This window comes from Rissa tridactyla, chromosome 4, assembly GCF_028500815.1.
Source record: "Rissa tridactyla isolate bRisTri1 chromosome 4, bRisTri1.patW.cur.20221130, whole genome shotgun sequence".
Taxonomy (NCBI): Eukaryota; Metazoa; Chordata; class Aves; order Charadriiformes; family Laridae; genus Rissa; species Rissa tridactyla.
In genome coordinates this window covers 92,310,259-92,327,498 of record NC_071469.1, presented here as the reverse complement: position 1 = coordinate 92,327,498, position 17,240 = coordinate 92,310,259, and the positions used below count along the sequence as shown (strand labels likewise).

Below are 17,240 nucleotides of genomic sequence, written 5' to 3'. Positions count from 1 at the left end.
TCAGCCTAAGGTCCTTAGTGACCAACCCTGGCGAGTCACAGAACTACGCTCTCCCGAATTTCCTGATCAAACTCAATAATTATGGCTTCTCTGAACAGAAGTCATACAGTCTTATGCCGAGTGAGTGGAACAAAAGTCAGAGCTTCTCGGAACAGCTCAGAGGACATTGTACAAGAAACTACGCTGCACACCCCTGCATCCTTCACAGTGTAAATGCAACACAGCAGCCACTCACCATCTCTTAAGAGCCTTTTTTCATTATGTCGTTTGTGAGAAGCAGCTACTATATTCTGCCCAAATAACTCAAATGCCGGTTACACGTGAATTGACATGGAGCAACATACTACTCAGTGAAACCAAACACAGGTGCTTTTCTGCAGACAGCAGCAACCACAGCTGGGTGGAGACCCGACACAGAGCACCTCCAAGCTAATCTTAATAGCTAGAACTAACAATAGTGGGAAAGACAGTTTCTCAAGTAGCTGAATTCCAGACCATTCAAGGCTCACCTTAAATTGCCCCCTGAAACAAATGCTACCATAAAAACTGTCTGGGTTCATATGTAACACTTTAAAAAGCCATATTTGACAGCTATGTTGTCATAACTGTGAAATACAGACCTCCTTTACTTCAGAGCTGTGAAATATTACTTCTCTTTCCTGCTGGCTGGCAGCAGGAATTCTGCTATATCCACTACACAGTGTGTATAATAAGGAACAGATGCCTGTGAATTATGATGCTGTAATTCCATTGAGGGGTTCCAGGGATGTCAAACCACAAGGGCGAAGTCTGAGCAGTTCATGAAGTTACCTGAACAGAGCGGTGGAATTACAGGCCTGTCACACAAAAGTTACCCTTTTAAACGTGTGCGAATCTACAGCTTTCCCTTGCATCTGTTCTTCTCTTGCTTTTCCCTGCATGTTCATTCAGCATCTCAATCCACTCTCCCATTTCTCCTCATACCTTCTCTTCTTTCTTCAGGTGGAACCTCACTCCCACCCAACTGTGGAATGCAAATTAGTTTTTCAAAGGACCACCTGACTCTGAAAAGTGGGCTGGGAGCTTTTTCACAGTGGGTGCAAATGTAGTGGTGAATTCATCTAACATCTTTACAGCCGCCCAGAAAATGATGCCAACAACGTTCTGAGTAAAAGCGATATTTTAAAAGAAAATTAACAAAAGACTCTGAATCCAAGGGAACATTTTCACGTACCGTTACCAAAGGCAGCTGTTAATGTTATTGCCAATACTCTACTTGCAGCTGCACAGTATGCAGTCCCGCCAATGACATGCCAAGATGCCTCAGCTGACCTTCATCACCCTCAGGACCAAAGACACCTTTATAAGGACAGGCAGCCACCTCTTTGCTATCAAGGGGACCTGGGAGATGAGACAGCCTGTACAGTGGGAGACCCAGGTGGCATAAAAACTCCTGGGGAAATCCTGGAGATTGATGGAGCAAAGGCAGCCAGCTCAGCTCCAGCTAAAGGAGCCAGCCGGGGCGCACAACGCAAAATACAAGGTGGCTCCTGCAGAACCAGGTGATGAGCGTCTGGACCACACTACTCCAATAGCGTGCTGCTGAAATCCCAGGAGTTAATTCAGGTGTCTTTGTACCCATGGAACAATTTACTCCCAAATCAGGTTAGTGGAACTTTTGAGTGGAAAAATTGAGTTTTCAGCTTAACCACAACAAAAAACCTCCACCAAAACTTTATATCTTATGGCCTTCTGGAGACAAGAATTCACTGAGCCCGAGTCTGTGTTTTACATCTCTATACTGGTCTCCCCAAATCTCCAAACCAGGAGATTAAAGATTAATATTTTTTAATAATAAATCTCAACAACGGTCAAGGAGTACAGTCTAATGAGCACAGACCCATAATACCTACTTACTACTGCATTTGTATTTTAAAATACTGATTACTAAGAGACTGAAAATAAAAATCCCATCAACATATATGGCTTATGGTTATCATTACGTTGATTAGTTGTTTTAATTTGAGAATTTTGGATATGATTCCCAGTTCCAGCACATAAAATTTTCCATTGAAAGCAGATTTTGGCATTCTTTGCATGAGATACAGTGGTTAGTGTTAACATGCAACCAAAAATTTTATGCAGGCAAATAAACTTACTTCCTTTTCTTTGGGCTCGCTTCCAAAACACTGGTTTTAATATATGATGTACAAATGTCCCGTAACACTGCTTTATATTAAAAGCATGAGCCAGAAATGTCCTATGAGAACACTTCTTAGGTCAGTATTTTTCATTTGTTATTATTATTCATGCCTGCATACCTACATGGAAATACAGAATCACCTACAATATATTTAATTTCTTCAGAGGAAAATACTTCAGGAACAAAATTTAGCACGTCCTACTAAATGGTGTGAACACACCGAGAAAGATTTAATCACTTGACTCCTCTTACGAACATCAGTTGCAGGAACATTTTGACCTTCTACTCAAAAAACTGGACATGGTAAAAAACCCCGTGTGATAGCACGAAGCTGCCTGTGCTGATTTTTTTCAGTTAATGCATGTAGATGGACGTTCTCAGGCATCTCAGCAAAGCCAGGCACTCAGATAACGTACAAATCAACAAAGCCAGTCTCTCACACACTGAAATACAGTAGACTTAATTTCTGGCAAGTCTGTATTTTACTATTATTTTAGAGACAGACTCCCTTCTCCCTCTGTCTCTTTGTGAACAAACACGCACATCTCGTTTCCTTTTTAGGATCATTAATGCACCGCAACCAGGAGTGTGATTGCAATTTGTAGATGAAATGGGATTAGAAGCTCATCCTACCAGGGATCTACTTTGGTACAAGCCCCGTGGAGCTGCGTAGGACTCCGAATGTACCAGGAGGTGGTTGGCTTGCACTGAAGGCCCATGATGATTTAACTACGAATGGTTGGCTTCACTTAGTACATGGATACACTCCTTGAGCAGCACTGTAGACATACGTACACTGTAACAGAGAGGCCTCCTTGCCAATGATAAATGGTACTTTAAAAAAAAAAAAATATATATATATATGCAGGAGTATAAATCCACTCCAAAAATTCAATTGTGAGAAATGCGGGTTTCTCCATTTATCTTTGTCACACAAAAATACTCACATTTGTGGGTACTACACGCACCTGTTGTGAATATAGCTTAAGATCAAAATAATTTTCAGGTATATTGAAAAACGAAATTATTACTGTAAGTTTCCATTTCTGTTGGGGTTTGTTTGGTCTTTGGGGGTTTTGGGGGGTTTGTTTGGTTTTTTTACCTGAGCCATTGTAAGATGATGACGAAGGTGTTCGCCTTGAAAAGCTTTTCACAGCAAGACTCTGCCCTCGCTGTTTCCGCCTCCAAGCTGTTCGGCATTTGGAGTCTATGCTTTGCTTGATTCGATACCAGTCAGATTCTGTGATTCCAAACTTGTAAAATAGGTGACCTGTAATTAGACCGAAACACGAAGGGGTGAAAATCAGCATAAATCTGTATTATCAGGAAAACGCATAGATACACTGTCACGCACACAAGGTGAACAAAGCAACTCTGAGAATTTTAGAGCTGCCCTCGTGATTGACACTGCCTAAAGGAATACAATGACATTACAAAAAATGCCAAAGCTATAGAGTGATGTGATTTCAACAACTATTCACAAAAACAAGTAATCACGCATAGTCACGCATAGTTATGTATTTAAAAACGTCAGCAGTCTATGAAATCTTCTAATCTAACCTTCTGTCCATGGAAACTGCACTGTTACATGCAAGCTGTGCAACACTGACCAACAGAAGGATCCAGCATTCCGAAGCCAAAACTGGATAAAGCTTTAATTCTCACTGATAGTGTCCCACAATATGTGTAAGTCTGATAAGCAGGTGTCCTGGTTTCAGCTGTGAAAGAGTTAATTTTCTTTCTAGTGATTGCTGTGAAAAGATGGTCAACAATACCTAGTGGGTTTAGTTGTTGCTAAGTGATGTTTACACTATTCAAGGACTATTTTTCAGCTTTGCGTAAAGGAACAGACAGAAGGATGGAATGGCCAATGAAATATTCCATAGTACAGATGTCATTCTCAGTACAAAAATGGGGATTAGCCGAGGGTGGGAATCCATGACCACTATTCAGGACAGTTCCAATTCACCAGGCGGTGAGAGCGACCCATGTCATTATCATTATTGTTCTTTTTCCTTTCCTGTTATTATTTCCATTAAACTCTCTTTATCCCAACCCACGAGGGTTTTTTTCCTCCCTTTCCCCTCCTTTTTTTCCCCTTTTTCCCCCCACCCTTCTGGGGTGAGCAAATGGCTGCACGGTTCTATTTGCCGGCTGGGTTTAAACCACGACAGTAGGAAGCCATATAAAGCTGCCTATAAAAAACCTCTTTTAAAGCTCAATTCAAAATTCCTCAGAATCCAATAAAAATGCAATACAAAATTAGAATCTTCTGAAAATATTACTACTATAAAGAGCCACATTATGCACTTTTCAGCATTTGGTGCTAAGTTGCCAAACTGTTATACAAACACAACGTTGACTCCGGAGTTGAACTGAGTATTTTGAAAGAAAGCTCACACAGACTGAGTCCTGCTGCCAGCTCAGACCAGGTTCGTTACCATGTGCAACCTCTGCACCCGAAGGGAAAGCCTAGCTATACAAGAAACAGAGGGAGCAAAAAGACTATTTCAGGTATGACAAAAAATACTTGTTTCAACATCTGGACAAATGGCTTTAAAACCGGGAAGGGAACATGTGCATCGTCAGCTGTTTCACGATCATCCTCATATTGCTACATACTTTTACCATTTCATTGTAAGCTTTCGAGTGGTTTAGATTATGCTTAAAGCATCAACAGTTGAGAGCATCTGACTGTACGTTAAGGAAATTTATAATCCTCGTGGCTGCAGAAAAAGCACTTGAAAAGTAAACCCAAAGGTTCAAATACTGTGAATTAAAACAGAACTATCTGAACATTTAACATTCTCTAAAACTTCAGTACTTCTAAACTTTGCAGATTTAGATGTGCAATACCACAGTTAAAAAACAATCCCAAGCTGTAATATATGCTTTTACTCAACATGACTATGATTGAAGGATCTCCAAGATTCTTATTTTCCTTTTGGTATCGGTTGCTTTCCATACCCTGCAAAGTACAATAGTCTTTTCAACCTACTGGGTTTTCAATCTCTACTCTCAAATAAGATCCTGATCCTGTGAAGTACTATCTTAAGCTGCTGGATAGTCCTATGAACAGGATATAGTCTGCTCCTGTAAGACAAATTATTTGAAGCCTACAGACGCAAAATTCCAGGTTTGCACAAACCAAGACCTTTGTACTTTCCTTTGTATTACAAATGAGCCCAGAGTCCTCCAAAACTGAATTTGCAGATTACTGATCTAACGTAGTCGACATTGTATCTCTAAATTCATCATCATTTTTTAAACACATTTATTTTCCGATGCTCTAAATAATTTTTTTATAGATCTGTTCAAAAAGTAATTTGAAATCAGGTCCAGAATATACAAGAGGAAAATCCTGGCATCAAAAAGCTAATTCAAAAGCGCTTTAAAGGCCCCAAGATTTCTCACTGGCAAGTGACAGCAAGCACATTGCTCAGAGATTGCTTTGCAACCCCTACGTTATGTCTCCAAAAAGGGGGTGGGAGTAGGAAAGGAGGAAAATCGACTGAAATTATCATCTGCTGCTGTGCAACACACTCCTTTCCATTGGTGTCAGCAAAAGGAAAGCACATTCTGTATTGTAAATCCTGAGAACACACTTCTCAGCGTAATCTATTACTAATATGCACTACACAGAGGAATGGGTTTATAAATGTTTGCAGTAATGTCCAATAAAAATAGTTGTGCTTTAACTCTTTATATGACTTCAGCTGTCAGTACCTACAAAAGCACTTGTGTAGTCCTACATAAAACACAGTCATATGCTCTGTGGTTATTTTGAAAAAAAAAAGAGTCCATATTTCATTCATAAATACATTTTAATGACTTTCACATTGTACGCTGCTCTGTTTAGAGAACTGACTGAACCAACTGCAGGTCAAAGAAAATTCGCACAGAAAAGCAGTCCAGCTAAGCATTCTAACTATTTCAGCGTAACCCAGGGGATACTCCAGGACGACACTTAATTCAAAGAGAAATCAAAAGCGATATAAATTACTTGGGACAAGATAGTCTCAGGTGCATTGAGCTGTTCATACCAGGAGACCCAAGCTGTGTAGGACAAGAGCTTGAGAAAGATGATGAGTGCCACAGCTGTGACATAAAACAGACCAAAAATTGCTCTACCGAGGGAAGACAGGAAAAGACCTTCTACTTACTGATCACAAAAGCTATCATTTAATCAATGTGATAAGGAATGGCCGTGAAAGACTGGGTAGAGAGACCATGACTATAGAGGAAAGCCTGAAAATAAGTAACAAGCTAAACAGGGTAGAGTCAGAGAAGAAGATTTTATGCTAGATTGACCTAAGACATCAGATGCAGATTTTCAAGGCTAGGTGTGCTTTTTTCTTTTCCCTTATTCATGAAATTCCTACTTAGCTGTTACGGTGGTCGAAGGTGTAAAACTGGTATAGACGAAACGCCTGCTGGTTGCACAGATTTTTACCATAACTGCATACTCAGTCACAGTCACTGCATGTGCAAATTAGGCATGAAAAATTAGCCCTTAAGTACAAAGATAGCTGATATAAAGGTTAAATGAATTTCAGATGTATAAATCTATCCAGTTGGTGTTACAATCTAAAGTGTTATTCTACGAACAGGTCTTTAGCAACCACATTTCATAACAGTCCACCGATGACTGAAGAAAAATCTAATACTAAACGACAGCGGAGCATTTTTTAAGTAGATAAAAAGTTCAGCATAATATTAGAAATGTGATTTACCTGTAGTAGAGAGAGATACATCCCAAAAACATGTGCAAGCAATATTAGAAAACTGAAGCGTGCTGACTTTCTGTTCTCTGCCCATAAATGATCACACGCAGGAGAGCTTTCAGCTGTCTCATTCTGAGTATGTCAAATACCAAAAAAAAGTTAGAAAGGCAGCACTAAAGCAAGATACTGCAAATGAGACACTTAACTTGGGGAATTCCATATTAGAAAAGACAGAAATACTTCATTGAGAAGGGATTTGACTTTTTCGGATCATTTGCTAGTCAAAAGCAGCATGAAGCATTGTAATTTGCAAGCAGCACAGTATCTATGAGCCACATAACAACCCTGCTAAAAACACATTAAAAAAATACATTCAGCAATATAATTCAGCACTTTGGCAAAAAGACAACAGTATTTTGGAAGAGAGATGCACTTACACAAGAAGACTGAAGTAAAGGATTTAGATCATCTAAGAATGGTTGACTGTTTTTATCGATCTTTTTATTTAGGACAATGGATGGTTGCGGCAACATTCAAAACAAAGGATGCGCCTGTTTTTAAAACACTAAGGTTCCAAAGTTTGCTTTATTTGGGAACCTCACTTCCTAAACAAAGCTTTCTATGAAAACACACCAGAGACTTAAAATAGTTCAGTTACTTAATAAACTGCAAGAGCTTGAGTGATTTCTTAAGACCAGATACCTACTAGCAGCAGCTTGGGAGGCAAAAAGGTCTGCTTACGGAATTCACAGAGACACGGGCTATGCCGAAACATGCAGAGGAAATCACTTCGGTTTGCAAGCAAAACCCAACGTTCAAATCTGACCAAGCAAAAGCTTAGGGGGGAGGCATGTGTGCATCAGGAAAATGAGAGAAGTCGGCTTTAAAAGCCAACAGGTGCATCACGCTAAGTTCTGCCTTCCAGACCCCAGATGAGAAACACAGCACCTTTTTGCCGAAGTTCCTATAAAATTAAAAAGACAACTGACATAACAAGTTTTAGAATGCTTCTTGTGCACTGCAAGAGAAATCTTTCCGTGGTTCAAAAGAAAAAAAAAAAAAAAAAAAGCTTGCAAATGGCAAATGCAGCAAAGATCATCTGGTGCCAACACAAAGATCAATAGCAATGACGTCTGAAATGGCTATATACTCCCAGACTTTTGGGGCATTTAATATACAAAATAGGGGCAGAAAGGGCGGGGTTTTTTAAAAACAAGGCTAGTTAGAAGAAAAAGAAAACCCCAAGAAAACAGTGTTCCTGAGAAAGTAATCCTTTTTTTCTTAAAGGTCAGTCAGCAGACGAAACAATCCACGTAAAACATTAAATTGTACAGAAATTTAATTAAGAACAAATTGAGGAGGAAGAGAAGACATTTGCAATAGCAAAACCAGACATGAAATATTCCACCTTGATACTGCATTTGAAATCAGCCTCCTAAAAAACAAACTTCATGTCAACAGCTTGCATTTGGATATTGCTAGGTTGTGCTGCTTCCCGTTCTCTATGAACACCAGTTTTCTTCAGAAAATGAAAAGGTAAATAATTATTTTCATGGACTTGGCACTTTGCTGCCCTTTATTACTAAGATGGCACAGGCTTTCCCCTCCATGATTGTTACATTTTGAAAGATCAGGGGAAAGTGTTACTCCCAGAGAATCTAACAGCCACATGTATAAAATAAAGACACATCTACATTAGATGTGTAATCCAAACGGATTTGGTTAAACGTTCCTTCCAGTTTCAAATTCAACATCATTTTTAACGTCTAGAGAAAAAGCAACAGGATGTCATGTTCAACATTCAAATGATTAAACTGATGAAGACAATCTTTTTTTAATTGACAAGAATATGACGGATATTATGAAAAACAAGGGCTTCAGATTCTGCCTGCACAGAAACATGAAGAGGGGCGATTACTTAGGGGTTTGGCTAACAAAATGCATTTTTTCACATAAGGGTCATACATTTGGAGTTCTTTTTATTAAACAAATAGCGTATGACAACAAAATCTGCTGTACTAAATATTGGAACGGCAGAGGAAAAAATTAAGCACCTCTGAAGTTACTTCTTGCGCCTTCAGGCTTCAATTCTTCAAACGTAATTATGGTCATGCATTGACCATATTGAAACAATTTTAAAAAGAGTAATTGTTTACTCATTTGACAGTCGGGAGGGAGAGGGGTATGATCTCCACAGCTGGGAGGCAGTTTCGCCCTCCAAAACTCAAGCAGCTTTTAGGGTTGGGCAAAGGGTCACAGGAGGGGAGGGCAACATCATCCTCATTCAAAGAAAACTCGCCCCTTTCCAGGCGGTGGGATGGCAGAACACTGGCAGCTCCTCCAACGTCACATGCTTGGGAACGTCAGTCATGTCATCAGATAATCACTTTCCATAACATCGTTCTCATCCACAGGCTAAACAACGTCCAAAAAGAGATGGGGGAAGCTGTTAAAAACTTGGAGAGAGGGAGGAGGGAAGGAAAATTCAGCTACCAAGCAATTACTCTTGGTTTTGTTTTTTTTTTACTTTATTTCTACAGTTCCTTTGTTTAACTATTACATTCGTAGCTTTCAAACAGCTATAAATTTGCAGACTGCTAGGGCCTGGAGTGCGCACACGTTACAGTACAAGCTATATTCAGGGGGTTCCTACTAACAGCCTCAAATACAACTGAAATCCTATTCTACTACATATACCTAAAGAAGGATTTACTAAACCCGTGTCAGTAACTAAAATATTTTAAACAGTGAAATATTAAAATCGAACACAATAAGATGTTCACAAAATCTGAACTGTTCCAGGAAATTTTCAATTGTCAGCTTTTAAAGAAAAGAAATGCCTGTTTTCCTAGGTGCAGAAGATACGCTTACAGAAGATTTTTGCAAGTAAGAATCCACAGAAAATGTACTCTTTAACTAAGTTATAACAATACGTTAATCAAATCCCTTTCCACCTAGACAACAGGAGCTCAACTTTACACTGGAGATCACGAGGAGTCTTATCTTAGGTAACTTCACGACAAAACACAATTGCTAAGTTTGCTTTACAACAAATACTACGAATTATTTACCTACAGTAAGAAAATTAAATGTCATGACAAGAGAGTAAGGAAATTTATAAATACCACTGAGAACACACTTGAAAAAGCCAGGCACGTTTGAGAAAACACTCCAGATGTGAAAAACGCCAGTGAAGTCAGTGGTCTTAAGTGTAAGCATGCGATTAGATGATTTAGGGAATAAGGACTAACTTTAGGGACACCAAAAAAATTTTTTTTTCCTAGGATTGTATTGCTCTTACTGTGTAATTCTCCCAGCTTCCAGATGCCATCATGATGTGGGTGTTACACAAATACACATTAAGGAATCAAACTCTAAACATTGTGTTTTCATATCTCGTACAAGATAACCGGAATAGAAGTGAGACTGTGGACATAAATTTCTGCAGACTGAACTGCCATCAGTCTACCAGCATCTCACTCATTTTTGCTCCCCAAAACCCCCGTAACACAGGTCTTACAATTACCAAGACACCATCTGCCCCAAACTATGATTACTATAAAATTCCCCAAGTTCCCCAAGGACGAGTTGAGGTAACACTCATTGCTTGCCTTTTAGAATTAAAAACTCCTTTCTAATATACATAGGATCAGCACGTTTTAGCCATTTCAAGAAAACTAACAATTTAAAACAAGGTTTTCTCATCTCAGCTCCTAAAACAAAGTCAAGTTCAAATTAAGTATCTATCTGGTAGAAATACTTTCTGGGATGGAAAGAGTGCGTTTTGATGTACCAGCATCAAAGCAAGCCACAGGAAGTGTTAAACTGCAATCAGCAACTCTTTATAAAATGCTAATTCCAGCGTTTAGACAATCTGCTGATTACAATTCTATGCAAATAGAACACTAAACCGTTTGGAAGAACAGGCAAGAAAGTTTTCCTCAATAACGTCAAATTACTCTATCAAGCTGAGGAAACATTTCAGAGAATGAACCCGTTTTAAATATCTACCAAACACCATAAAAAGTGTTTACACATATAGGCTCGTGGCTCAAGTAACAGATTATTAAAGTGAAAGTGAATTATTCACTGCTTCAGTCATTGCACCTTTGTCAATCTGAAGCTGCAGATCTGACAATTTGGCGGATGAAGACTGACGGCTGTAACCACGTTTATTTTTCGCATTCATCTCAAGCATACCACCAGATCGAAAGGCTACTGCAAGAGACCATGCACCTTTTACAAGTGATTGCTAAAGATTTCTGCTTCGGGTAACATACAAAATCCAGATAGTTTTTTGTTTGTTGGTAGTTTTGTTGTTGGGGTTTTTTTTTAAAGTTATGAGAAAGCAGTACAACCCAAAAGGCATAACGTTTCTCTTTCTCTGTTCTTGTTTTCTGTAAAACACAGAGAGAATGTCTCGTATTTTAGAAGATTTAAAGTGTTATGAAACCAAATGTTTCACAAGCAAAGGCAGCACCTTCTTGATGCTTATATGCAGATCTGGCTCAGGTTTCATTCTGGTAAGGTACTGTTCCTCAAAAGAAATAATAACTAGCTCTGAATTGTCAGGATATTTAACATCTAATTTTATTTTATTGAAAGTTAATTTGTCAGAATATTTCATTAATATTTATTAGTACTTATTTAGAATATTTGCCTGAATATTTCATTTAAAAAAAAAAAAAATCACAGAACCAGAGGAAACATGAAATTAAAGATTATTTTAAATGCCCCAGTTCTACAAATTAAAAAGGACCCATGCAGGTCTACAGGACCCTACCAGAAGTTTCAAAAACAAAACTAAAATTAATTAGCATCTAGAATCTCCAAATTCCACCATCTTCTGAAACAGAAGAGCTCCTACATTCAGACAAACCTTACCATCTTCCTAGAAAACCAGCCAGTCTATTTTTATCTATTTTACCAACATCAGAACCTGTTTTAATTTGAGATCAAGAGACAGCCATAAGCATGCAAATAATGCCATCTAGTGGAGCCTCAAATTTACCATTCTGGCAAGAAACGACAGGATTTTTATCCGTGCATGTGTATGTTTGCTCAATCTCCGACTCCCTTGCAGCAGGCGCCAAGTGCTACAAAAGGTTAGCAGAACTGCAGAACCAGAGATACGCTGTGAAATGGGAGCGAGCGAACTGATCGCTACAGGAACAGAGTATTTTTGATGCTCCTGGTTGCACACTTTGAAGCGAGTTCCACACGGCGTGTTGCAAGGGTGGCCGTTAAGGCACTCCCGTAGGCATCTTTGGATCCCTTTTCTCTGGTGGTGACAGAACGTCAACAGCTGCGTGCATGTAACCGTTTAATAACCAGGGTATAATTATCAAAACCACAAAGCGCCTAACTAATTAAATGAATCCATCAACCCCACAAGAAAAAAATTCTAGACCAAATCAGAGGTTTTGTAATCTGAAAACAGAAAAGTCATCTTCATGTTATTTACTACAGACTCGCCTCAGTTCCCAAATTACATGAGAGGTACTCCGCTGCGATGATACTGGACAAATGGCATACATTTCCTTGCATTTTTTTCCTCATTTTTAAAAGAATACACAAAATCATATACTTCATATAGCTATAGCTGTACAGCTAAAAATTGCAGTGGCAGCATTCCGTACAGACTGCACAAGCACTTTCATCCGAAACGACTTTTCATGAAGATTAGGACCTAAAGACTCCAACGCTTGTTTGATTTACCTGGCCACTAACAATCTCCTTCCAAATAAAATACCTAATGCGCTCATCATAACTATTACCTTCTTCTTGCATAACAAAAAAGCACTTACAGGATACCAGACTTTTAGGTCTTCAGTTAAATTTAGCTTTTAGTTTTGCACATTCAAAACATCAGAGCATTCATTTATGATCAGCGTGAGCAAAGAAAAATCTTGCTATTTCTTTTACTCACTGGGAGAAACAATCCCGTAAGGTTTATCAGACATCATTCTGTTTTGGAGTGGAACATACCTAAGTATATGATGTGTTTATTGCCAAAGGATCAGCTTACTGTTTAAAATCAAAGTCTGATGCTCAAAACAAATGGTATCACCTAAATGGAAGCAATAACACTTGATCGAGATAAATGCTTCCCATTTTAAGGAGTCGCTGCCAATAACCACATATCAGGTCATTTTTGATAGCCACAATTTTACAGAGAAGTTGATGAAACAGCTGTTTGTCTTTTACGCAGCAGCACAATGTGATCTGACAGAACCAGCAGCAGAACCGATGGAAAAAAGGCGGGTTGTTGCTTTAACCACCCCCTTCCCGAGACATCCCTTACATAAGCCCTCACCGCAGTGCCTCGGGAGCCCATCTGGATGGCAAACGCCGCCACACGTGCCGCCAAGAAAAACTCACTTATGAATCAACAACGAAAATTTCTCCCCTTCCGAAGGAGCTTGTGGGTTTGGAAAGGACTGGCAAGACAGAAACCTGAACGCTGCGGGAATTTATTTACATTTTACTTGCAGTCAGCTTGAGGCATCTCCTCACTTCACTTTTTAACCCTTGTGAAATGGAGAAAAAGTTCAAAGCCAGGAAAGGAAAAGCTATGCAAACTTTCTGGAACTCCGTTTATGAGATTTTGTGAAATCACAGCTCTCCTTGAATGCGGCAATGCATTTTCCAGATGAACTTACATTATTTTTGTGCCGATCAAACTGTGTTCGATGGCTGAGCTGCTTTTCCTCTCAAAATGTCAGGGATCAAATACTTTCTTAGACTCTTCACGTCTTCTAAAACCACACCGTAAAAGTTCAGTTTTGTCATTTATAGGCCTTCGACAGTAAAGAAAGTATTTCTCGTCTGGAGCCCAGTGAGAGTTCAATAGAATATATTATTTATGCAGGGACCGAGCCTGAGTGATACCAGGTAATCACCAGCCTCCTCTACTGATGGCGAGAGCAAAGCATGCTCTGCATCCTTCTGAATTAAACCCCATAGGGTCACCACCGCTGCACACTGTAGTGACTACCCTGCAGACAGTCATAACACTGGAGAAGTTCCATGTATGAAGGCAGCAGTCCAAAGAAAACAGTGATTAGTACAACCCTGACACAAAGAGCCCTCTATTTCACTTGTAACTTCATCGCTCAGATGGATCTGCAGTATTGATAAAGACGATCCTTGGACATCACTCTCAACACATTGATTATAAATGGTCCAATACTTCTCCCTGACATCAAGGTTTGGGACATGAATATGTACTGACTTCTGAAACCCACACTAGACTTCCTTGATTTTCATTAGGAAAAAAACCAGCACTCATTCAACTAAGTTATCGTATTTGTAGCGGTAACTTTCCCACTGAGCACACCTTTCTTACAAATTACACAACTTGCCCCTTTTCTCATTATACACTCCTGAGGCAACATTTAAAGTCACTGAGAAAACTGCTTTTACGCTCACAGGCTTATCTGAATGTTTTCAGCTGCCTCTCAAGAAGCGAGGACCAGGGCACTTCAGCACGTACTTTAAATAAGTCTGGCCAAAGCAGAAAAGTATTGACAGGATGGAACGACTGTGCATCAGCTGGAAAGAGGTGGTCCAAGTGACCTAATGCATTAGTTTTCTTCTTTCTGTAGAACCTACGAACTCACAAACACTTGATAGCACATCACGCACAATCAAGTTACGTGCAATCACAGTTGCGACTGACAGGCTACGCAGCTGCTGAGGTTCAAGAATGGAAAATTAAATTCATCGCTTGTATAATGCAAGAACACAAGAGAAGTGTGAGAAGGAGAGAGAAAACACACTGCCAACAATTTATTTTATATCCCCAAATTGCTGCCTTTCTTTCAGTTTATTAATCAGCAACTAGCCAGGAAAGTAACTGAAATAAACACAAGTGCCCAGGAAAGAAGAAAACAACAGCCAGCGTTAAATTACAGTGCTTACATAAAGTCAGTAAGCAAGTGCCAGCATTGATGCCATTTATGAGAACTGCGGTGCTGAGATAAACTCAATGGGTTCTCATATTATCTTCTTGCCTAGCCTCAAAAGAGGTTATCACTTCCCTCCATGTGGCAGTATTTAATTGATTCACAAAGAAGCAGCTATTTGGAACCGAAGCCAGACTTTTGCAGCTCTGAGGAAGACGACATGTTTGCAAAAAGCAGCACTGCTGCATCACAAAGCCTTTCCCGAGGGTGCTGTACAAAAAAATTAATGCTTTTTGGATATGAGAAAAGCACAACAGAAATGCTTTCTTTCACTTCTTTCCATTTAAAGCCGTGCTGAACTCTCAGGCTTTGGTTCTCACCCTTTTCTTGAGTATGAGATAGTTCAACACCTCTGCAAACTCTCCCTCCTCTCTCCCCAGCGTCTGCCCCTAACAACAGTCACCACTCTCACGGACTTCAGAATGAGCCACAACGCAGCTTTTCTGAAATTGTCAGATGGAAGTGGTCCACTTGGTAAGATTCAGGGTAGCGGTTTTGAAGAGCACACAGCTCAGGAGAACCTGCTTCAACTCCCCCGTCTGCCACAGTCGTGATGCTGCAGAATTGGGCAAATTCTTGTCCACTTATACTCAACACTTCAAACTGCAAAATGAAGTTTGTCCTACCTCTAGGCCATGATCTGGCACTTGAGAAGCGCACTACAGCATCTGATAACACCACAGTCCTCAAAGCAACAGACCAAAGCAAATTTTTATTTCCAAAGAACTATAGTCCATGGTACTTATTACTAGGAGAAGAAAATGTTGGCAAAAGGCACTTCCAGGCACCACAAGATTAGCTCATCCATGCAGACACAAACCACACAACTTCTTTTCAGAATACGATAGCTTGGAAGATTAGTTAATGTCCTATGTAACAAAGAAACAGAAGCACGGGTTAAACAGAAAACATCAGAGATCCTCAACAAATTAAACAAATTACTAGCTTGAGCACTGCCACTAACCCGTTCTTCTTCCCCCCAAATCGCCAGAGTATCCAGACCATGACTGATTCTTGAGTTAGGTGGTCTGTCAAGGGGAATGGACTGAAACGACAATTAGCAATGTAGTCTCAACAACCCAAGTTACAGAAATTCACCGATTTCTAGTGCTGATGAAATATTAAAGAGTTAGGACAAAATGCCAGTTTGAAAAAGTTTGAATTTTTCTTGTTCTCCAATGGTGTCCTGGTGGAATTCAAGGTCTAGATGCATCTAGGTGTAACGCTGTTTTGAACCACTGTACATATACACCACACACTGACAGTTAGTGACTAGCACGATATTCAGAAATGAGACACAGGAAGCCAAAATTATAAACAGGAAATGAAAGGAAGACAGAGAGAGAGTCCAAACAAAAGAAGTATACAAAGATTAGGAAGGGGGGAAAAAAGGAGATAAAAGGAAAAGTGGGTATAATTTATAAAAATATAGCAATAAAAAAGGCTTTTTTAAAGTGGAAAAATTAAAAAATGAAATAACAAAATACTAAATATATTCTGTATTTATAGTGTACACCTTCAGTAACTGTAATGTTCATTTATATAAAACATTCAATATAGTAGCAACATATAAAACAGATCCACTGGTGAGAACATCAGAGCTAACAATCTGTCTATGAGAAGCAACTCACTACCCTTCCTCCAGTATTTAAAAGCACGATAATGCTTAAGAAAGACGGAACGCAAGCGTGGTGTATTTGTTGTTTATCCTGCCTTGCTATTAAGCTCAAAATCTTCTTTAAAAGCAAAGGAGAAGCTGAAGCAGTAGTGACTTACTGCGATCTGCAGATTTTACACGACAAGTTACAAGTTGCTTGAACTGGCCCAACCTGCATTATGTTTGGGTTATGTGCATGAATATATATATATTTTTATATATATATATAATATATGTATACATACACACGCGCGCGCACGCTGATCCAACTGAAATACATTATACAATCAAGCAGGAGTCAAATGTGTTTCCCATTAAACAAACGTGGGTGGTCTGCTTCTCAAGCAGGATTGTGTCAGTGAATTTTGTAAAGCAGTACAGTGCTTAATTCTATTTGAACAGCCCTCTGAAGAGGACACAGCTATGTTTAATTCTTCTATCAAAGTGTATTAACATCTCTTTCAAATAGCACAGTAGAAAGGTGGTCTCATCTTTACTGGAAGCAATATTATGACACAACAGAAACACCAAGCTTTGATTACGAATTACTTTCTAGTCTTCTTTTTTAATTGCATCTTAAAAAGTAAAGTTATACGCCATTTGAAACAGAACATATATCACTTACCATATAGTTAAAAATCAGACTTTATCATAAGGTGTTTTCAGATAACACTTTTTTCCTATGTTACTTTAATGACAGGGATGCCATA

At 39.2% G+C, this 17,240-nt stretch overlaps 1 protein-coding gene across 6 annotated transcripts in view; it reads right to left on the bottom strand.

Annotated features, from left to right (window-relative positions):
• BANP (BTG3 associated nuclear protein) overlaps nucleotides 1-17,240 on the bottom strand; it is a 153,913-nt gene that overhangs the window by 82,182 nt on the left and 54,491 nt on the right. For all 6 annotated transcript variants that reach the window (XM_054201224.1, XM_054201225.1, XM_054201228.1 and 3 more), the window contains one exon: nucleotides 3,285-3,452. In XM_054201224.1, the coding sequence (XP_054057199.1) occupies nucleotides 3,285-3,452 (168 nt within the window). The remainder of the gene's footprint in view (nucleotides 1-3,284; nucleotides 3,453-17,240) is intronic.